Source organism: Macaca thibetana, chromosome X, assembly GCF_024542745.1.
Source record: "Macaca thibetana thibetana isolate TM-01 chromosome X, ASM2454274v1, whole genome shotgun sequence".
In the NCBI taxonomy this organism is placed as follows: Eukaryota; Metazoa; Chordata; class Mammalia; order Primates; family Cercopithecidae; genus Macaca; species Macaca thibetana.
In genome coordinates, this window is record NC_065598.1 from 76,671,640 (window position 1) to 76,696,142 (window position 24,503).

At 33.7% G+C, this 24,503-nt stretch overlaps 1 protein-coding gene across 2 annotated transcripts in view; it reads right to left on the reverse strand.

Annotated features, from left to right (window-relative positions):
• The window catches only part of BRWD3 (bromodomain and WD repeat domain containing 3), a 137,085-nt gene that overhangs the window by 41,830 nt on the left and 70,752 nt on the right, over positions 1-24,503 (reverse strand). For both annotated transcript variants that reach the window (XM_050776288.1, XM_050776289.1), the window contains 12 exons: positions 23,329-23,429; positions 22,760-22,830; positions 21,343-21,443; positions 20,668-20,708; positions 17,157-17,261; positions 15,965-16,118; positions 12,838-12,972; positions 11,689-11,817; positions 10,489-10,714; positions 7,398-7,565; positions 5,408-5,594; positions 3,675-3,768 (listed from right to left, as the gene is read on the reverse strand). In XM_050776288.1, coding sequence (XP_050632245.1) covers positions 3,675-3,768; positions 5,408-5,594; positions 7,398-7,565; positions 10,489-10,714; positions 11,689-11,817; positions 12,838-12,972; positions 15,965-16,118; positions 17,157-17,261; positions 20,668-20,708; positions 21,343-21,443; positions 22,760-22,830; positions 23,329-23,429 — 1,512 coding nt within the window. The remainder of the gene's footprint in view (positions 1-3,674; positions 3,769-5,407; positions 5,595-7,397; positions 7,566-10,488; positions 10,715-11,688; positions 11,818-12,837; positions 12,973-15,964; positions 16,119-17,156; positions 17,262-20,667; positions 20,709-21,342; positions 21,444-22,759; positions 22,831-23,328; positions 23,430-24,503) is intronic.

Below are 24,503 nucleotides of genomic sequence, written 5' to 3' on the forward strand. Positions count from 1 at the left end.
ATTTTAAAGCCAACTGTAATATAAAATTGTTTCACTTCCTGAAAAAAAAAAAAAGAAATGTCTGGGTTGCAAGAATTTGCCCATTCATAATTTACATATGCCACATTATTCAGAATTATTATAGGATGAAGCAAGACATTTCAGTCACATTTGTGTATATATAATATGTATTTATTTAGTTAGCACTTTTTTAAAGTGCTAAGATATATAAGTGGATTTAATAATCTACACTTTTGTTCATTCTAGATTAACATTGAAGACTAAACTCTGATCTTTTATTTCTCTTGCCCAAATTTCTATCTAAGAGGCCTTCTGCGGGGGTGGCCTCTTAGATACTTTTTATTCTAGATATTCTAAAGATCTAGAATATCTAAGAGGCCTTCTGCGGGGGTGGGCATGGGAGCGGAGGTTCCACGCTTTACAAACCACGAAGTCGCATCAGAGGGGTTTTACTTAACCCTATATAATATGTTTTAACTTTCCAGTCTGACTCTGGCATAACATCATACAACAGAGAAAGAAAGAAATCAAAATATTTTAACCGCAAATATGTTTCTTTGTCATATCTTGAAATAGCCCGGTAAAGCTGTCTTAAAATCAACATTCTGTAGAGAATCCCGTTCTCTTTCCAGGCCTTTTTCCTGATCCAGGAGAGAATCAACCAAGAGTCTGGCACTTTTATTTAAGTCTGAAAAGAAACATTTGCTATCTACTCTCTGTGGAAAAACTACCTAGAGGTTTCTTCTGCGTAATGAGAATCTCGGTCTCTAAAACTCCTTATCTTAACCCAGACATTTCCTTCCATTGATTCTAGGTCTTTAGACAATAACTTAACTCTTTCAACTAATTGCTAATTAGAAAATTTTAGAATCTACCTATGACCTGGAACCTCCTCTGCCACACCCCCCTGAGTTGTCCTGCCTTTCTGCACCAAACCAATGTACTGTCTTACATGTACTGATAGATGTCTTGTCTCCCTAAATTGTACAAATCCAACCAGTAGCCTGACCATCTTAGGCATATGTTCTCAGGACTACTTCTTGAGACCAGTCACTGGTCACTCATATATGGCTCAGAACAAATCTCTTCAAATATTTTACAGAGTTTGATTCTTTCATCAACAGCATTCTTAAGATTCTTAAGAGTTAAAAAGTATCTTTAGAATAAATTTAGTCCAATCTCCAACCCCCCACCTCTGAAATACAAAACTAGGTCCAGGAGAGAGTTGTTTAAAATAAAAATGAAATAATAAATCTTAGATTACTTCTAACAACAGAAGGGAAAGGACTCAAAACAATCTACATACAAAAAGTAACAATTTAATTTTCGGAACTGAAATCTAAACTCTGTTCCTTTTTTCTTCTCTTGCTCAAATTCCTATCTCAAGCGTCTGGAGAGTCATGCCTTACAAACCATAGAGTCCCATCAGAGTGGTTTTATTTAACTCTATATAACATGGCTTTACTTTTCCAACCTCACTTTGGCATAACATCACATGACAGATAAGGAGGGGAATCAGAGTATTTTAACCCCAAATGTTTCTCGCCATATCTTGAAATAGCCCTGCAAAGCTGTCTCTTGTGGGGGAAAACCTACATTGTGCAGAGGATCCCCTTCAAGAGAGAATCAAGTAAGAGTCTGGCATCTTCTTAAGTCTGATAATAAACATTTACAACTATTTTCTCTGAAGTTTGCTACCTGGAGGCTTCATATGCATAATAAAGAATCTTGGTCTTCACAAACCGTCATTTTTTTTTTTTTTTTTTTGAGACAGAGTTTCACTCTAGTTGCCCAGGCTAGAGTGCAATGGCGCGATCTCAGCTCACTGCAACCTCCGCCTTCCAGGTTCAAGCAATTCTCCTGCCTCAGCCTCCCGCCTCAGCCTGCGAGTAGCTGGGATTACAGGCATGCACCACCATGCCCAGCTATCTAAACCCTTATCTTAATCCAGACATTCCCTTCTATTCATTCCAGGTCTTTAGATAAAAACTCTTTCAACCAATTTCCAGTCAGAAAATCTTGGATTGGAAATTGACCTGGAAGCCCACTACCCACCTTCCAGTTGTCCTGCTTTTCTGCACCAAACCAATATACATTTTACATCTATTGATTGATGTCTTATGTCTCCCTAAAATGTATACAACCAAGTTGTAGCCCAACCATCTCGGGCACAGAGTCTCAGGATCTCTTAAGGGCTGTGCCACAGACCACTGGTCACTCATTTTGGGCTCGGAATAAATCTCTTCAAATATTTTAGAATTTGACTCTTCATCGAAGGCACACAGACGCACAGAAATTCATGCCATGCTTAATCCCTTATATCCCATTGAGGATTATTTCTACTATTTGTGGACAATATAGAAGAAAAGAAATTGAGTTACTATGGATAACTTACTTGTAGTTATAACAAGAATTGGCAGTATATTCATTTAGTAAAAAGGTCAAAATAGAGATTTAATTTTTAACAACTAAAATTTGAAGTGAAAACTATTTTATTCTAACCTTTACAAATACAAAACATTACTATTGACATTCCATTTAGCTAAGCTGCAATCCTAGAATGTAATTAGGAACCAACAAGTTTAAAAGTGTATGTAAATGTTTCACATTTTCAACATAAGCAAAAATATCTACAGACCTAAGGACCCTGTCCATTAGTCTCAGTCAAGTCTGATGTTTGATAAAATCAGCTTAGTAGGAAAAAAGAATAAAAATCACTGTTCTGAGTCATTCAAAAATCTCTTAAAAAAAAAAAACTAACAAAATAAAGTTAATTTCTTAACAATAAAAGTTAAGAGTTAAGAAAGCAAACATCAAAATGATCTAATATTTGAAGATACCCATTTCATGTTTATCTAAATTTCTGTTTATCAATTATGGAAAAAAAAAAATTCAAAATCAGGGTCCATCACCCAGATTTGTTTAACAACATCAAAATCATCCTAGACTCTTCAAATTACCACACTCTACAGAAACTATGGTTAAATTTGGGAAGAAAATTATACATTTGGTGTACCTGAGAGTATTCTGCTTAGCAGTTTCTTTCTATAGTACATCACAATATACAGATCATGTTTTGCTCCTAAATGATTTGGTAAGCCAGGAATGGGTCTAGGGTAGGGATCAGCAAACTTTTTCTGCAAAGGACCAAAGTGTAAATATTTTTTGGCTTTGCAAGTCATACAATCTCTGTTACAACTATTCAATTCTGTCTTACAGCCTGAAAGCAACCATATACAAGATATAAATAAGTGAACGTGGTTGTGTTCTCATAAAAATTAACAGAAATAGGTAGCAGAACTGATTTGGCCCACGGGCTATAGTTTGTCAATCTCTGGCCTAGGATATCTGGATCATTTGTTTTACATTCTAATTAGTGATCTGATAATATATTTAAGGTTCCACTTTGACCATATAAAAATGGTTATTTTAATACAAATATCTTATACCTACAATGACCACATGTCCTAGATTTGGAGGGACACTCTGGACTTATAACTTTATTCTTATTAATAATAATCATATATCTCAATTTGTGGCTCAAAAAGTACGTGCCTTATATGCAGATACCTACTAAAATAGTCTCTTAATACATAACTGCTGCCTCTCAAAAGCCTATTATCTACAAATATTTGCAAATAGTGTATCCCAAAGTATTGTAAAACTATACTTACCCTTTGAGTAGTATAAGATGGCTTTTTCTTCTTTTCAACTGTATAAAGACTGATTTCTATGTCACCTTTTGCAGTTCGACATTCTTCCTGTACCCTAATAACAAGTCAAAGGTCAAAGTAACAGAAAATCATCAAAAAGAAAACCAATCATCTAAGAATCAGATAACAAAAATACTTTTAAACATATAATTTGCCATCTGAACTATTTTTAGGTGTATAATCCAGTGGCATTAATTACATTCAGAAAGTTGTGCAACCATTATCAGCATTTCCAAAACTTTTTCATCACTTCAAAGATAAACTCTGTGACCATTAAGCAATAGCTCCCCGTTTTCTCCTTCTTCCTAGCCCCTGAAAACCTCTAATCTATTGTATGTCTCTATGAATTTGCCTAGTCCAGATATTTCATATAAGTGGAATCATATAATATTTGTCCTTTTGTCTCTGGCTTCTTTCGCTTAGCATGTTTATCTATGTTGTAGCAGGTATCAGAACATTCTTTTCTGTAGCTGAATGATATGCCATTTTGTACATATACCACAATTTGTTTATCTGTTCATTTGTTGGTGGACAATTGAGTTGTTTCCACCATTTGGTTATTGTGAATAATGTCACATTTAACACTGGTATACAAATGTCTTTGAGTCCCTGCTTTCAATTCTGCTTTCAATGTTTTGAGTAAATAATCATTTACTCCAAAGACACAAGTTAATTATGTCTTTCTTTTTTCTTATTACTGCTGCCTTCTTATAGCAGAAAGCAGAAGAAAAGAAGAAACCAAATTAATTTTGCTACTTGTTGGTTGATCTGGTAAAAGCTTGGTTAGGAAGATACTTGATTAAAATGAATTGTACATATTCTCTGTAAATATCCTTTCTCTTTTCTAAATCTATTTCCAGTTGCTGTGGAGTATCTGAAAGTTGTTATTACAGCAAATTTCAGGGTTTACAAATACGAATAGGGATTGTAAGCTTGAAATTAATCCTAATGAAATTCTTTCATCCAATGAAGTCTACCTAAATGACATTTCTAAAGATACTTTAAGCACTAGCATCTAGCAAATAATTGTACTCCCAGGTTGCTCAAATGTTAGGGTCCATATATCACTCACATATTTAATTACGTAAGACCTCATGAGTTCTTAATACTACTTGTATTCTTTTCTTCAAATCTAGGCTATAAACTGAGAACAGAGATAATGTTTTGCATTTTCTTTTTTATTTTTTTTTATTTTTTTGAGACGGAGTCTTGCTCTGTAGCCCGGGCTGGAGTGCAGTGGCCGGATCTCAGCTCACTGCAAGCTCCGCCTCCCGGGTTTGCGCCATTCTCCTGCCTCAGCCTCCGGAGTAGCTGGGACTACAGGCGCCCGCCACCTCGCCCGGCTAGTTTTTTGTATTTTTAGTAGAGACGGGGTTTCACCGTGTTAGCCAGGATGGTCTCGATCTCCTGACCTCGTGATCCGCCCGTCTCGGCCTCCCAAAGTGCTGGGATTACAGGCTTGAGCCACCGCGCCCGGCCTTGCATTTTCAATATTCCCCAAAGCATTCAGCACAAAGCTGAAGATAATCATTATTTGTTATGGAGTGAACTCACTGGAATAATATGGAAAAACTAATGCATGACTAAACTATATTTTAAAATACCTCATTTACTAGGCTAACATAGTACATTTCAATTCACTTCCTAAGAATAAAGCTTTAAATTTTCTTCTAAATGTTACGTTACTGACTCACCTACTAACCCCATTATTTAGTTCATTGACCACCACTCTTCTGCTCCATGCCATGAGATCTCTTTCAGTGGCCATCTGGCTCCGAGGAGCATTGTTATGCATTTGTCTAACACCTTCAATTTGACTACTATGTCTTCTAAGCCTGATGTTTGGGGAAGAAGATATGTCCATGTTTGGACTTCTCAGAGCTAAAACAAAAACAAGGAAAATTGTCACTTTCTGAGCAAAGGCACCACAGTTTTCCAGAACACAGCTCTAAATAAAAGAGTAGATTCAAAGATAGTACTGCTGTAAGAATTGCTATCCCTTTGTTCTATATTTTCTGTACCCTCCTTTATGTTTTTCATATTGTTATAAATAAAGTAAGCACTTTTATTGAGAAATGTTTAAAATTTCTATAATTATTTTAATTTTTTTCAAAGTAGTTTCACATCTGACATCTACTAAATGCTCACAGAATATAAAAAAATGTATTCAACATGATTTGGAGATTCACAAATGTTTATTAGTGCTAGTTCAGGAAGCAGCTTTTTGATCTAAATTCTATCTTTATTCTCTCCATTACAGTGTTTCTAGATAAAGCATCAATAAAACTTTCAAAAATGTTAAGATTCAAAGTGTAAATAATTATTTTTTTAAATCAAAATTTCATTTTCAAGATTGATGAGCAAAGAAAGAAAGAAAACAAAGTAACAGAAGTTTTATTTTTTAATACTCCAGAAAGGTTCATGTTATTTTTCTTATATTTAAAAAAAAAAAAAAAAAACAAATGGAAACTGAAACATCCAACTGTTAAATGTCAGAAAAATTTCAAAACAAATGAATATTACCAATAGAAGTCAGTGGGGTCTCTTGACTAATGTCATTTCTAATCTGTCCACAGAAACCTAGTATTGAAGGTACAACAGAATACTGATTTCATTAATGGATATTTAAATCAGGGCTCTGAGAAAGTTTCACATTTCAGGAATAAAGGGCCTGGATAGATAGGATTATCAGCCCACTTGTTATCTTGTTCCAGGTTCAGAAAAGCTTATCTGAGTTAGGTGTTCAAGTAACCCAAATGAATTTTTTTAATTTTATGAGATATTGAAGAAATCAGGAAATTAGTAAAATACTCTGTGAATCACCACAAACTTAAATCACCTTATTCATTTCTATGAAATCTAAAATGCAACGTTACACAGATAAATGACTCTGGTTACAAATATATGAAAAGAAATAAATCTGAAAAAAAATCTCATAAGATGACTACATTTGAAGATAAAACTAATAGCTCTTGATAAAAGCTAAGATTTATATAAAACTCAGATGCCCTGGCACGGTTAATGTAAAAGATAGGATAGGATATCATTTTAATATCATTTAAGGATAGAATATTCATTTCACGTTTAATGTAAAAGATAGGATAGGATATCATTTTAATATCATTTAAGGATAGAATATTCATTTTAAGATAATTAATTATACAATAACTTCCACTGGTATTAAGATCAAACTATTATAAGTCAATTCAGAAGCTGCATCTGTATTCCCTAAGACAGCTTCTTGTCTTCAGTGTATTTTTTTTTTTCAATTCAAGAGAGGAGCATGGTATTCTGCTTTCCTCTCCACAAAAGATGAATTGGCAGTAATTTCTAAACTTAAGGTAGTTTTAATTTCGAAAACTGTATAGGTTGGTTCCCCTACAAGAGGGCTAGACATACTGTAGCACTTCACTTCTTAAAACAAATGTAAAGATTACAGATAAATTACTGAGTAAAAAGAAGACAGTGTATTAAAATGCATCACCTGAATTTCTCAGGAGACCTTAAGTCATTTTACCCACAAATGATGAGATTATGAGACTTTGATATATCTGATATCAAAATTGCAAATTAATAAAAATGTTTTTATTTATAAAGGTAAAATATTTTCCATGTAATTATTTGGGAAAAGTAAAATAATTACAGTACATTCACTACACCCTTTACAAGTATAAAAATACTTACCACCATTAACAGAGTATGCTCTATTAACTGGAAAATGTGGAACATCTCCTTCATTAATTAGTCTCAAGTCTTGTTCTCTCTGCAGCTCCCTGATTATTCCATCAAGAATGCTCTCATCTTGGTCATTGGTTTGCTGCCCAATTACCTGTTCTACTACCTCACCATCACCTTAATAAGACCAGATACAAAGCCCCAAAATTACTTACATTTTAGTATACCTTAAACATAGTAAAAACAACCTATAAATTTCTACACAAATGATTAAAAACAGGATTAAATGTAAAATAAAGTATATATCAAATGAAACATTTTATTAAAAACTTTAAATATTTTTGATGTACTAGCTTATGTGTCTGACTTAACCAATGCTCCCAAATTAGACATTATTATGAGGGCCTTCTCATCTTTAAAAATACAATCAAGTGCTGCATAACAACATTTCAGTCAAAGATAAACCACATATACAATGGTAGTCTCACGAGATCATAATGAAGCTGAAAAACTCTTGTTTAGTGACATCACAGCCTCAAAGTGCAATGCAGTACTCACATGTTTGTGGTGATGTTGGGATAAACAAACCTACTGCACTGCCAGTTATATAAAAGCATAGCACACACAATTATGCACAGTACATAATATTTGGTAGTAAACGACTATATTACTGTTTTATGTATGCACTATACCATACTTCGTATCATCTTGAAATGTACTACTTTTAATTACTAAAAAAAATTGCACCGTAAAACGGCCTCAAGAAGGTCCTCCAGGAGGTATTCCAGAAAAGGGTATTGTTATCATAAGAGATGACAGCTCCATATTGCCCCTGAAGACCTTCCAGGGGGACAAGCAAGTCGTGGAGGTAGAAGACAGGGATATTGATAATCTTGACTCTGTGTAGACCTAGGCTAATGTGTGTTTGTGTCTTAACTTTTAAAAAGTTTAAAAAGTAAAACAATAAAAATTTTAAAAATAGAAAAACCTTATAGAATAAGGATATAAAAAATACTTTTATACGGTTGTACAAAGTATTTGTGTTTTAAGCTAAGTATTATTACAAAAGAGTCGAAAAGTTAAAAAAAACAAAAGAAAAAACCTAAAAAGTGTTTCCAGTAAGCTAAGGTTAATTTGTTACTGAAGAAAGAAAAATATTGTTTATACACATTTAGCATAGCCTAAGTGTACAGTGTTGATAAAGTGTACACTATTGTATAGTAATGTTCTAGGTCTTCACATTCAACCACTCACTCACTGAATCACCCACAGCATTTGCAGTCTTGTAAGCTCCATTCCATGGTAAGTGCTTTACACAGGTATACCATTCTTTATCTTTTATACCACATTTTTACTGTACCTTTTCTGTCTAGATATGCTTAGATAAATATGTACCATTGTATTTATAACTGTCTATGGTATTCAGTGCAGTTAAATGCTGTATAGGTTTGCTGCCTAACAGCAACTAGCTATGCCATGAGAGTTTTGAGTAAGGTTTAATTAAACAAGTTTAACCACAGATACCTAAAATGCTTTGCATCCTTCTTTGTGAAAATTTCCTTTTTGAAAGAAGTCAAAATGATGATCTTTGAACTATTATTGTCTTTTGATAACATTTTAGTGTTTTAATGAGTACAAAATTATTTTTTATATACACTGAAACTTAATGATTATTTCTGAATGAAAACGTTAAATCTTTTTCTTTCTTAAGTATATCATTGCCCTGGTTTTCATCTTGTCCTCTAGTCAGATTTGACAGAGTAACCAAGTGATCAGATCTTACAAGAAATATACAAGAAATAAAGTCTGATAAATTAGACTTTCTTATTCCTTTGTTTTCAAGTTTATCTCCCATTTAATTAATATTCACACCTTTTCTCCTTGGCTAATAAATATATCATCACAGTAACTACAGGCACATGTGTAATACCATTTCCCTGCTCTACAACCTTTATGAGCAAGAACATAAAAAGATGTGCAGCATTTCATTCTATGAGGGTCAGTTCAAGCCTTAATTCCCTAGCAAAGATACAAAATTCTACTTGCAAATCAGTAACTTACTAGCTCATACCTGAAGACAACCTACAAGTACCAAAGTAAGATATGAAGGCATTTTATGTGGGGGTAGAGGGCAGAATAAATAATGGAAATATGCTAACCAGAAGAGAGTAAGTTTCTTTGATAGAAAATAGCTTATTCCAATGTTTTATTCTCCTATCTTCCCATCATATATCACATTCATCTCTGCTTTCCCAATATCTCCCAAGACCGAGTGTTATTTAAATAGTCACATCCGCTTACTCTACACCCAATAACTCTTTGCATTTCAAACATGAGAATAGGTAAATAGCTACCTCCAGCTGCAGGGTAGGGGTTGTTTTCTTTGTTATTGAGACAATCTGACTCTGTCGCCCAGTCTGGAGTGCAGTAGCACAATCTTGGCTCACCGCAACCTCCGCCTCCTGGGTTCAAGTGGTTCTTGTGCCTCAGCCACCCAAGTAGTTGGGATTACAGCCGGGCACCATCACCCCCAGCTAATTTTTGCATTTTTAGTAGAGACGGGGTTTCACCACCTTGGCCAGGCTGGTCTCGAATGCCTAACCTCAAGTAATCCACCCACCTCGGCCTCCAAAAGTGCTGGTATTATAGGCGTGAGCCACCACTCCTGGCCAGTCTGTGGTTTTTCAAAGTTTCACCTTCTTAGTTTAATTAACTATGAACTCTCAAACTAAAATATCAGTAATATAAGCAGTGGAATTCCACCAGTTACAAAAGCTTTTATTACAACTCAATACTATAGAAAACAACAGGTTCATACATATATAAGGTTTTCTAAAGAAATAGGTCAATACATTATCTGCTTGAGCATATATGCTTATGTTGGTCCTAACCCACTTATCTGTGTCCAGGTGAGATAAACAATGAAAAAGTACTATGCTAAGGTTAAAAGTACTATACAACTGAAAATTAACAGTAACAGAAGATGAAACATATTATAACCTACTCCAGAGTTTAGCAGGAGGTATACATCATAGATAATACAGCAGTAATGTATAATATTGTGCAAAATGTTTTAAATTTACTTTTAGAGGAAACATACCATTAGCCACATATCCCAGCTGTGGTATAAGCTGTTCATCTTTACAATTTTCCCGTCCTGGTACCAACCGTTGGAATTTTGTGGGATGAGGATTTCCATCAACATCCACCAAAAATGGAGGAGGCATGAGGTGAGGAGCTTGTTGGGTTTGTTCATCCAATACATAGTTATTGGCATCACGAATAAGAGGACGATAATCCGTGTGGAAGAACATCTGATCTGGAATCTTTATGACAGATTTTTAGTGGGTTAACATACACAGGGAATTTATAAGTAAATACTTGTTTTCATTCCTAGAGCACATTCATTTTTTAAATCAGATAATTTTTTGCATACTCTTATAGTCCTTTGTTGCCCTATATTCCCCCTTTAGGTAGAATAGAATTGAATTATCTAGATGGTAATTCTCTTTTCTCCACAAAATCCTATAATCTGTATTAATTTTTAGACATATCATATTTCTTCTATTATGATAAGAAGAACTAAAGCAACAACCCAGTAGATATAGTTGGGCATTTGTATTTAAGTTGTAAAAATTACACAAACCTATATAATTATGTTTTTCTTGCTTATTTTTATTCAAATGAAGACAGATGCAGTATAATACATATGATAAAACAGGTAAATATCAATCACATCAAAGACACTCAAACCTGATATTAATACAATTATTGAGCTGACCTCAATGATTGAGTTCTCTTCCAACTCTACAATTCTATAAACTTTCTCAAATTCACAGCTAACAAAACATAAAGAACTAATTAAGTTAGCTAATTAAGTTAGCTCCCAAAGTATTTTAACAGGATCAATAATAAGTAAAATAGCCACCTAAGAAAATAAACATATTCAGTCGCCAGCAGTCTATTCTCAATTCATGAAAAGTAGAAGATGTGATGTATTAGAATTACTCTCCTATTATACCTGGAAGGCAGTAGAGAATATGTTCAAAGCAAAAGGATTTCCTAAGGAATTTTTATGTCTTCATCACCCTGTAATTTATCTCAATCGTGATCTGCACAGCCAAACATAATGTTCTGGCAGTGCAGATCACAATTGAGAACCTTTACTAAGAAAGACAACTTTCTTTTATTTTATATCTACTGACACATAACAGCCCTTATTAACTGGAGGACTTTAAACAAAATTTGTGAATGACACAATCCTAAATTATACTCTACAGCAAAATTAAAATATGCTAACCTTTTCATAGTATTTACTGCATCCAAAACCAAAAAGCAGCAAATGCCCATGAGAATCTGTGCAGGCAAAATGGTTTCCATCCGGTGAAAATTTACAATCAAACACCGCACCATGGCCTTGGCCTTCAATCTGAAATTCAGAGGAGTCTCAAGTCATCTTAAGAGTAATTTTCAAATAATAGATAGGTGACAACTTTTCCTTGCTAATACCATGGACTCTGTGATGCACAAACATTCCAAAGTACTCTCTGGCTTCTGTAGCCAGAACCCTACTGAAACAGTAAATCCCTGAAAGAAATTAGGGAGAGGCAAATTGCAATGGATAAAATCAATCATTGCTAGCAATGACATACCTCATGAAATACTAAATGAGTGACTGTGAAGATTAAAATAGAACTAAATGCAACCAAAATGACAAAGGCACTACCTCAGCAAAGTCAAGATACTATCTTCACATCTTAAGTTATAATGCAATGAAGCCTTAAAATAACCATCCTAAAATTAAAGCACACAATCAATTTTACTAATAAAAGACAGAGGATCTGTCTTTGCTTTGGGTCTATATAAAGCATATAAAAGTAAACTCAAAGGCCAACCAACAATTTAGAAATGTTTAGTCAGAATTATTCTTAAGAGGATATGAGTATTCCCATCACCATAGAAGGGTGTTCTGAGAGGAGAGATAGCTCACCAGATTTTTCCATGGCTTGTATGAGACATATCTTAAGAGCATCCATATCTCCAAGTCCATGTTTGCCAAACAACTTTCTGATTACTAAATCATATGAGGTTTACCAGGGGCAGACACAAGTATTACAGTCACTGTTATAATTCATAAATGAGAATTACATTTAAACATCAATCTTTTTGTGATTTTGGTTAGGTGTTAACTCCAAAGCTTAATACATTTGAGTATCTGCAGTTTAGGGCTGGGGAACAGAATTTGGAAAATGCTAACACCTAAGAAAATGCTAACATCTTGAAAGGCTCAACTGGCCTTATTCTCAGTTCTTGAGTTATTCTCTGAATTATTTAACCAATTTAAACACAAATGACAAGAGGTTCCTTTGTACCAGGTATACTTTAATTAACCAAGTTATTACATAAGAGAAGTTGGTTTTAATGTGAACTAGACACAGGTGTCTCTTACCATGTTAAAGTAATTCCGAATTTTGGTCCCCCGGTCAAGGTCCCAAATAAAAATGTTCCCATCATGACCTGCTGAAAGTATAATCCTTTGATCAAATGGATGGGCTTCCAGAACGAATACTTCATCATCATGTCCCTATAATAAAAATCGGTATTAAAAATGAAAAGCAACACAAAATGTCTTGTTCATTTGGTAAAAAGGTCTTCAGTGTGCTATCAGTCTGGTTCAAATGGATTTATGCAGAATAATAAACAGCATTTACTACGTGGATACTATATGAACAATATACCTCAGTGAGATTTCCTTATAAACTGCTGATTTTATCAAGTATTCAATAAACAGAAGATCCAGAAATGTTTTTAAAATATAGTCTAAACAATACAGCTCATTAACCAAGGCTCTGAAGTGGAATTTAGGACTGGGCTATTTAAAAGGCCACAGAATATATGACAAACAGAATCTTTCAATAACACCCAATTCTGACACAATGATCAATACAATTCAGCACTCTATTCTCTATTACTGGTATTCAAATTGTATTTTAGTAAGCCTCATGATACATTCAAAGGATAAAGCACAGTGGTTCTGCTCTACATCTACTTTACATTTGGGAGTTCCATTTAAGATGTTATCTAGAAAATACATTTTCTGCTAAAAAGAAATAAGTTTGAAAACCAATGCTTTATGTTATATGTTTATACAACATATCACATGTTTACATATGTTATATGTTTATATAACATATAACAAGTTTACATATGTTATATGTTTATATGCCTCGGAAAGGAAAAGTTTACAAACATCTGCTTTAAGATCATTGTTCATTTTCTTTGGACTTAACTCCTGACTAGAGAGTTTATGATTAAGAACAGGCTCCAAGCCTTAGAAAAGCATAGAGAACATTCCGAAGCTGCACTTATCTTAGGAACACACTATCACATTATACATCAGTAGCGTCTAAAAAATGATCATATCCTGCAAATCTCAAAAGTGCATTTTGTCCCAAATCATGCTATTAAAAAAAGTAGAATAATAGAGTATCCTACCATATTATGATTATGGACAAAAATACAGCTTACTGAAAGAAAATATAACTTTAGACTGGCTCAAAACGTAGTGATAAGATTAGTAGGAAAAATCCCCTTATGATAAATACCATCACAACTCAAAGTTTACCAAAATTCTTCCCAGTGACTACAGAAAAAGTTATTTCTTTGCTATAACAAAATCCCTTGCTAAAAGAATCAATTTGATATAGCCAATATTTTCTCAGGTTCGTACCCAGCAAAAAATAAAGTGAGTTTGCTAAACTCTAATGATAATGACATGACTACTTCAATGTACATTAGGGGGAAAAAAAAGAACTTTGAAGCTGGGGATTTTCCTTTTTTTGGGTCACATGCCTTAGGAGAGGACATAGTTACTAGATCATGGGGAACAAGATCTAGTCAAAATAAGTAATGTCTTAAAATTTATCAATTTATCATCTTAAAATGCCATATTTGTATTTGGTAAGCACACTTTTATTTCCACCACCCCCACACAAATCTAAATTATCATCCTGGCTCATCCTGGCTACTATCAGACTCCTATAATCTACCTGCAGTCACTCTCAACTCATTCCAATCTATTCCCTCTTCTGTGACCAAAATTAAAAGGTATTTTTCAAAAGCAAAACCCTTAATGATTTTCTATTGGTCTTACAATAGATCCTACAAAATCCTAGTCTGGCCCCTGTCCACTTTTCCCATTGTATCTGGGGAGACTCTGTTTCTGCTCTTTGTGATATAGCTAAATTGGCTTTCTTTCAGCTCCTATCTACCTCAGGACCTTTGCACATGCCATTCCCTCTTTCTAGAAACACTCCCCAGTCTCCTCACATATTTGATTTACCAAATATTTACTGATACCCTACCATGTAGAGGCAGTAAAAAAATAAGAAAACATAACAATAAAATATCAGATAGTGATGAACCTAGTAAAAGTAAAGCAAGGTGACATAATAAGACAAAGACGAGGAGGCTATCTTGGATTGTTTGATCAGGGAAGGCCTAATCAAGGAGTTGACACTTAAGTTGAGATTTGGGTAATTCTTACTTATCTTTCAAAACTTAACCCAAACTACACTTCCTCAGGAAGTTTTCTCTAAGCCTCCCATATCAAATTTGGTTACCATGTTAGAAGTTTGCATTCTATCTCGCATTTTCCTTTCTTAGCACTTATCTGATTAAAAGTATTTCTCATAATAGGCTATAAGCTCTGGCATGACAAGACTCTGTCTAATTTACCATTTATATCTAACACCTAACCCACTTTTGGCACACAGCTGATGCTCAAACAGCATTTGCAAAACAGAAGAACTTTACATCCCTCTGATACATAAACACCATGATATACTACAAAGACAACTGAGTTGAGTCGGAAGAATTGGTTTCTAGTCTGAACCTTATCACTTACTAACGAGTGATCGCATGGCAAGCATTTGGCATTCTCTCTTTAAAATGCTTATGAATTGACAGTTGAAACAGACAAAATAAGGTTTTTAAATTAAACTTAATCTGAAGTCAACCAGTATTATGATAAACTGAAAAACATCAACACCACCCATGTGATTTCTGCTATTAATCCTTTCAACTTTTTACATCACAAATACTGTAGCCTCTTACAATGACAAATATACACTTTCTGAAAGAGGAAAAAATACCTTTCTTTTCCTACTTCTTCCTCTTACCCCTATTCCTTGCATAAACTAATCACTAAAGGTAGACTATGTAGGATATCTTTACCAAAATAAGGTACGCTCTACCCCTATAACGGTAACAATGAAAAAATGCTAACCCCTGGTAAAAACAAAATAACTTACATGTCCTCATTGCATACAATAACACAGTAGATGAGTAACTACTAGACTTAGAAAAGATCTTGAAAAGATTTCATACTTGCTTTTAGCAGGTATAGTGCGTGTCATCCCTATTTTACAGCTATGTCAAAAGAGGCCTCTCAGAAAATCATTTTTCCAAGGGCTAGTATAGTATATCACAGAAAGGAAACTGGAACTTAAATTTCCTGTGTCTTAAAATAATGTGCTTTTTGACCATTTTAATTACTCTAAAAATAAAATACTTACAGATAATGTATGAAGAAGCTGTCCTGTGATAGAATTCCACACTTTCAAAAGAAAATTATTCACTGCAGTAATAACTGTGGTATCATAGCGATCCCAGGCCACCATAGTCACCTTAAGTTTAGTGATCTTGTCTTCTCCAGATGGCAAATTATTGCTAAACAAAACAATTTGCAGTATTCATATCTTATGAATTTTGGACAAAGGTGCATGTTAAGTAGCAAATTATGACATAATTTCTCCAGGAGTACACAACTGTTTAGATTAAAAAATCCTAAACTATACTGTTAAGTATTCATGAAAGAAAAAAGTAAATGTATCTGCATAGGGCAATACCTGTTAGCTTAATTCAGGGAGAAAAAAAGACCCTAAAATGACAAAAATTTGGTAAATAGTTCCTTGAGAACCAAAAATTATGAAACTACTAAGAAATCTATAAATACCTTGAAAAATAAAATTCATGCTTATGTTGGTTATCAGAAAATTGGAAAACATAATGGCCAATTTATTCTCTTAAATATGAATTTTTTTAGAAAACCCATAAGTCTTATAAAAAAGCAGTAGAAAATTTAGTACCATTTTTATGTAATTAAATATGACATTATCAATAGGTAGCTATGTTGAAAAAGTCATTTTTATACTGCAGCTAATGGAAAGACAGTTGATTTCAGGGCCATACCCTAAAGAAGCTGTAGTGTCCCAAAGAAGTAATTATGTATCTTTCAATGAACAGTGAAGATGACAAAACTGAATGCTGATTAAGTGTAAATATATTACTGAGTAGGAATGCTAACAATATAAAATATTATAAAAGTATCCTTAGAAAATTAAAGAAAAAGTTAAACATATGATGACATTTAACAGGGACAACTCTCAAGGTAGAAAGTAATATAGATATATTTTTTAATGACCTATAAAAATCTAAGGCAGAGAATGGCTCTATAGGCATCAGTAGAACACAGAGATCTTTGAGTCACAACAGACCAGAATATCAAATGAATCAGCAATATTCCTGTCATCCAGTCTGTCAATCAACAGTAAAGATGATTTGCTTAGAGGCTGTACAGATGCAAACTTCATGTCTACAACTAACTTCAAACTATTTACTAATGTAAAAAGATATTTTATATTCATTATTAAACTCAATGTAAAATATATCATGAGAACCACATAAACATCTAACATAAATTCTTACCCAGTCATTTTAGTAGCCATGTCGAGCACTATACTCTTCCATTCTTGTTGCTGATACTGCCAAATTCTTGCCGTTCCATCTCGACTTCCACTAACAAATCTTAAACTAGACAGAGTTAAAATAACTTTATTAATTTTCTCAAAATGTAAATCACTTTTTTTTGATAATATAAGTAACACATTAACCCTCACACACTACTGAGGGGAATGTAAAATGGTACAGTCACTTTGGAAAACAGCTTGGCAGTTCTTCAAAATGTTAAACATAGTCATCATATGACCTGGAAATTCTACTCCCAGGTATATATCCAAGAGTAATGAAAACATAAGTCCACATAAAAATGTGTACATGAATATTCATGGCAGCATTATTTATAATAAGTCAAAAAGTGGAAACAACCCAAATGTCCATCAATGGGATAAATGGATAAACGAAATGTAGCGTATTCATACAATGAAATATTATTCAGCAAAAAAAAAGAAAAGAAAGAAAGAATGATAGACACAGTAACATAGATGGATCTTGAATAGGCAAACCTATAAAGACAAAAAGTAGATTAATGGTTACCCAGAGCTGGGAGTGAAGGGATAGGAGAATTGGAGGTTGACAGCTAAAGGGTATGAGCTTCTTTCAGGGCCAATGAAAATGTTCTAAAATTGACTGTGGTGATGGTTGCACAACCCTATGAATATACTAAAAACCAATGAATTTTATGTTATTTAAATTATATTTCAATAAAGATGTCATTTAAAAAGAATACACATTCACTCATACTTCTGTCACTGTCAACACTTTGGTTTCTATTTTCAGAATTTATAAAATACAGACATATACACTTCAATAGTTTCTACCACAAAAAACTGAACTGAACTATATATGTTTTTCCCTAGCTTAACTGTATTTTGTTGATCTATTTCTATGTTTCCAAGTACAAAACTATCACTTTTAATAAGTGTTCAACTATATGAATGTACCAAAATTTATTTAATTAATCCCTTAATGATCAACTGTTGTTTCCAATCTTCACCATTATAAATAATGCTGTGATGAACATCTCTATATAATCTTTGTACAACCTCATACATATATTTGCTGAGTCAGAGTAGGTGTATTTTTAAAGCTTTTGATACATACTGCCAAATTGTTTCCCTGAAAAGTTTTTTTAATAATTTACAATCTCATCACAAGTTGTAGAAGTGTCCATTTTCCCAAAACCCTTGGCAATATTGGGATTATCATTTTTCATTATCTTGTCATTCTGAAAGAAAAAAAAGTGACTGTTATTTTAATTTATATTTCTTTGATTATTAGTAAAATTGGACATCTCCTCATGTGTTTATTGGTCACACGAATAATTAAGACCACAATAATGTAATTTTTCCTTAATAGAAAAAGACAGGGAGTTAAAAATTTAGGTTCTTCTAGCATGAAAGAATAGTAGCTATACTAATGTTCAAGCATCTAACTCAGTATAATGCAATCAAGTCAACCTTAAAATTTATTTGGTGGTTTTTTCATTCCTAATATAGACATCACTCTTTGTAGACCATCATTATTTACTCTCAAATTTGACAAAAATGAACAACTCCATCAGTGTAATTATTTGCAGTCAAAAGTTATTTAAAAATAGAACATGATCATCCTATAAAGTCCTTATAGGCCGGGCGCGGTGGCTCACGCCTGTAATCCCAGCACTTTGCGGGGCCGAGGCGGGCAGATCACGAGGTCAGGAGATCAAGACCATCCTGGCTAACATGGTGAAACCCCGTCTCTACTAAAAATACAAAAATATTAGCCAGGCACGGTGGCATGGTACTGTAGTCCCAGCTACTCGGGAGGCTGAGGCAGGAGAATGGCATGAACCCAGGAGACGGAGCTTGCAATGAGCCGAGATCGTGCCACTGCACTCCAGCCTGGGTGACAGAGTGAGACTCCGCCTCAAAAAAAAAAAAAGTCCTTATAGACATACAAGTTGAGCTAGTCGAATCCAAAATTCTAAAATCTGAAAGTGTTTGAGTGTCAACATGACGCCAGATGTCAAAAAGTCCACACCTGGCCTCTTGTGATGGGTCACCAAATAGTCAAAACTTTGTTTCATGCACAAAATTAAGTAAAATATTGTATAAAATTACTTTCAGGCTACGTGTGTAAGGTATACATGAAACATAAATGAATTGTGTTTAGACTTGGGTTCCATCTCCCAGCATCTCATTATAATATGCAAATATTCCAAAATCTGAAAAAATATCCACTTCTGGTACCAAGTATTTTGGATATGAAATAACCCGTACTGGAAACAAATTAATGCTAGGTGCTTAAAATTTTAAATCTATTATGCTAGGTAAACTTTTAGGCTAGAGCCTTTTTGGCTGTCATCTTTTTGGGATTAGACACTTTAGAGAGTGCAAGGATATCTGCATATAATTTCTGACTTTAGGGATATAGGGATAATGAGTGATATAGATATTCAGAGAAAGTCAAGACAATTAAACGCTGGAACATTCAGGAAAGGTTTCAGGTAGGGCATGAACCGTAAAAGGAAGATAAGACCTAGTTAAGAAGAGGGGGGAAAAAAAGAAAGGAGAGGGACATGAGAGGAAAAGAGAAAGACAGAAAGTAGGAGAGAAAGAGAAAGAGGTTAGGGGAAAGTAGGAAATGGCGTTTCTTGGTAGAGATGATATGAGGAAAAGTATAAGCAAAGGAATGGATGAGATGTGAACAGGAGCAGGGTATATCAATTAGGCCGGATCTAAGGATTCATATGGAGAACAGTAGAAAAGAATGTAGATCTAAGTCATTTGGTAAAGAGCTCTGAATGCCAGGCTAAGACATTTGAATTCTACTCCATAGGCAGAGAAGAGGAAACACTAAAGATTTCTGTAAAGAACAATGTTGGCTGGTCACGGTGGCTCATGCCAGCACTTTGGGAGGCCGAGGCGGGCAGATGATAAGGTCAGGAAATCAAGACCATCCTGGCTAATACGGTGAAACCCCGTCTCTACTAAAAATACAAAAAATTAGCGAGGTGTGGTGGCATGCACCTGTAATCCCAGCTAGTCGGGAGACTGAGGCAGGAGAATCACTTGAACCCAGGAGATGGAGGTTGCAGTGAGCCGAGATCACACCACTGCACTCCAGCCTAGGCAACAGAGCGAGACTCCGTCTCAAAAAAAAAAAAAAAAAAAAAAAAAAAAGAACAAGGTTACACTGGCAGAGATGGACAGGTCACAGGTCAAATAATGAAATGCTTGAATAACATGGGTGCTAAAAGAAATAGAGCAAAATAAACAAAAAAGAAAGCACTCAGAAAGGAAGACCTGATAGGCTATGGTTACGACTTGGATGAGATTGTGGAAGTGATGGCTAAGGATGTCATCAAAGACAAACAAGGGCTTTGAACCTAAATAACTGGACAGAAATAAGGTATCTATCATACAAGTAGCTGCATCTGAGGGAATGGTAGTAACATATATCAAACATCTGTTTACACAAATATGTATTACATAATTACCTGTCTCCATTGTTACAGAACTGAACAGCAACAACTTTATCCTAAGACATAAAACAGATTTTTGGTTAAAATGGACTTATTTGTAAAATGAATTAAGTGCTCTTTCTCTCAAATTCATAGGTAAAAACATCATGAAGTAGATTTTTTTTTTTTTAATTTCAATGAGGCCCAAAACAATGTACTAACTAATGAGGACTGCTTATTGGCGGTAATAGGAAACAAACCAGACATAGGGAAACCTTATAAACCATATCTCAAGAGACAAATACTTCTGAATAGATATTAGTTTATTACGTTCTCCATAATAAGACAGCACACTAATGTAAGATAACACCTTAAAATAGTTAATTTAATAGTAGTTGCATTAGATTTTCCACGTAATTTTATTAATTTTTGAAAATAATCATTTCCTGTTTCCCACATCATTTATCTAATTATTTTCCAATGGAATCATCTGACAGTCTATAAGTACCATAGTTTAGAGACTGCTATTTAAAATCTTTTAGAATAATTAACTCATACTTTTACTAGTATGTATAGTACTGATGACAAGAGTAAAGTGTAAGCCAAACTTTGTGATTTGTATATATTACTATGGTACACATCAGCAAAGAAATGAAATAAACTTTCCAAGGATATTCAAAAATAAAGCAACTGTTTCTGATTTTCTCTTACCGTATGTGACTCTAATTCAGCAATTTTCTCAGGAACCTCAGAACCCAAATAATATATTCTAATCACATGGTCAGTACTACCAGTTGTAATGAACATACCGCCTAGAAGATTAAAAAACAAAACAAAACATAGTACCAAGGAACCCTAAAAACCATCTCATTACTTCCTTAGTTGTATGCTACACCTTGCATTAGTAAAAAGGCTTCAAGAAACACAAGGTTGTCTTCTAATTATTGGAGACATACTAGTGATTCAGAGAAAATGTAAAACTATATCATTCATCCAACAAAATCTACAAACTATATATACACTGAATACAGGCCTATGATCATAAACATTAAAGAACACATCCTTGAGGAATTCATTTCTTTATTTAGAAATGTAATGTTCCAAAATTATTTATAAGACAATTTATCGGCCGGGTGCGGTGGCTCAAGCCTGTAATCCCAGCACTTTGGGAGGCCGAGACGGGCGGATCACGAGGTCAGGAGATTGAGACCATCCTGGCTAACACAGTGAAACGCCGCCTCTACTAAAAAAATACAAAAAACTAGGTGGGCGCCTGTAGTCTCAGCTACTCGGGAGGCTGAGGCAGCGTAAACCCGGGAAGCGGAGCTTGCAGTGAGCTATGATCCGGCCACTGCACTCCAGCCCGGGCGACAGAGCGAGCCTCCGTCTCAAAAAAAAAAAAAAAAAAAAAAAAAAAAAAAAGACAATTTATCTACAATTCTCTTTACCGTGGCCATAGTGGCGACAGAGCGAGTCTCCGTCTCAAAAAAAAAAAAAGACAATTTATCTACAATTCTCTTTACCGTGGCCATAGTGGTTGAGTGTAAAAAGTCAACTGCTTTTGGGATGATGAAAAAGTTCTAGAGATGGATGGTGTGACAGATGCAGAACAATGTGAATATACTTAAAGTTACAAACTGTACACTTAAAAATGACTAAAATGATAAAATTTTAAGTTCTGTATATTTCACCACAATCAAAAAAAGGAGAAAAAAAAGGTTAACTAATGTAGGATTCTTAGCAGTAGAAAAAGCACTGTAAAAGTGTTTTCAATATGGAGCAACAGTACATGTTTTTTTGTAACTCAGGGCAGAATTTTTGTGTTGATTGTGGGGGAAGTAAATTTTTTTGTTAGTGGATATTTAGAGTAGGGGGTCTGTTTTTACCAAGCAAAATCACCATTATATAAAAATGTATTAAATTATGAATAAGGAAAAAAAAAAAATCAACCTTACACATTACTTAGAGTCCAAAAGAGTTTATCTATCATAACACATGGTTCAGATTTTTGATATCCTTCAATTAACACTCAAATGTGTATCTTTTCATTCATAAATCACATAATCTGTTTTTACAACTGGATCGTTTAATATTCCAGATGCTCAAAACATTCTAGTTTTACACATACCAGAACTGAAAGATGAACAAGATATCTGGACTCCAGGTCTGGATCTCTCAGTAAATTTCACTGGGCGATCTCTAAAGAGGAAAAATAAGGTATTTTTATGTTTCATCATGTTTAGCTAATGGGCCAGAATGTTAGCACACTACTGGATACTGATCGATTTAGCATCAATATTACAGAAAAAACAAAAGGAATGTGGTCAATAAGTACTATTCCCATCCATTAGGTTAAAAATGCATTTAACCTTGCAAACATCATTTATGATATCAGTATTACTACAGTTTTATTAACCATATTACTTACTACTACCATTATGAGATTTCTTACCAAAGTAAGAAATGAAACAAAATTCTACCAGAATTTTCTATATAAATTGTCTCTTCAACATTAATATCAAAAAAAATTTATCCTAAAATCTCTTTATCTATTGAAGTAGGTATGGATATGTATACACAAATACACATACACATATATAAATATATATACATATATCTAAATACATGGACTATTAAGAATCAAGGCAATAGATAAAAATTAACATGATTAATTTTTCACAAAATTTCTAAACTTACCTAAACTTCATTGTTTTGACATGCCATTGCCAGAAACAGATTGTTCCATCAGCACCAGTAGAAGTGAGGTATCTGTTTGTGCCTTTAGTTGATGGACAAAACTTAAAAAAAAAAAAATATATGATTCAAATAAAAAGTTTTCATGTTCAGCCTAACATCAAACACAGAGTATTTTTAAATTGTAATCATTTAACAAATATAATTTCAATAAATTCAGTTAAAAATTTTTGTCAAGGGACTATTTTACTTTCCTAGATTAATAAATACCTTATTAAAAATTTAAAAATATCAAAAAACTATAGAAAAAGTAACTGAACTTTGGATAAAATGTTTTAGTTATAAAAAAATTACTTTTAAATTATTTAATATTACACTTTAAGATTTTTTAATCACTTTCAGTGGAGAATAAACTCACAAGCGCATTACTATTTAAAACTTTACAAATGTGCTATATATACACTTATAGAAACAACTGTGGAATTTTTATAGTTCAGATGGACAGAGGATTAGAAGTAAATCTAAAAACACTTGGGAAGTTAATATCCAAGTATTTGGTTTTATTATTTTTTCACTTTAAAATCCAGTTTCATTCAATGAAGTATATAATTTTGTCCTTTTTAGATGTAAGCCATTTGTTTCCATAAATAATGTAAAATAGGTCAAATCATTATTCATATCATATCATTGTGGAAAAATGGAGATCAAGTTAAAAAAAAAACTTAAGTTGTCAATATAGAGGACTACTAATATGTCCAAAGGATCAAGGCCTTTATCATGTGGGCTTCTCAGGCTCTTACTCTCAGTATTTTACATATCCTCAGAAAAGAATCACAGAAAAGGAAAAAGAACAACTGAGCTCCTGATGTCTGGGACACAGGAAAAAGCTGAAAATTGGACAAGAGTTTCCTACATGTCAGTGAGTTTTTAAAATCCCAAGTGAAGATAATTAAACATTTCCACTGAGATGATGACTAAGGATTAAGATGTATAGGGTTTGAATACATTTTGAATGCAAATCAAAAGAAAATTATCATTATAGATATTAGAAGTAATTTACTTAGCTTCTTTGTTTGGAAGCACAGAACTTCTAAAGACAACAGAGATGAATTCAAACAAAAATTACTCATTAATATTATCCATTAATAACTGATGTGCAGTAAAGAAACCAGGACTTA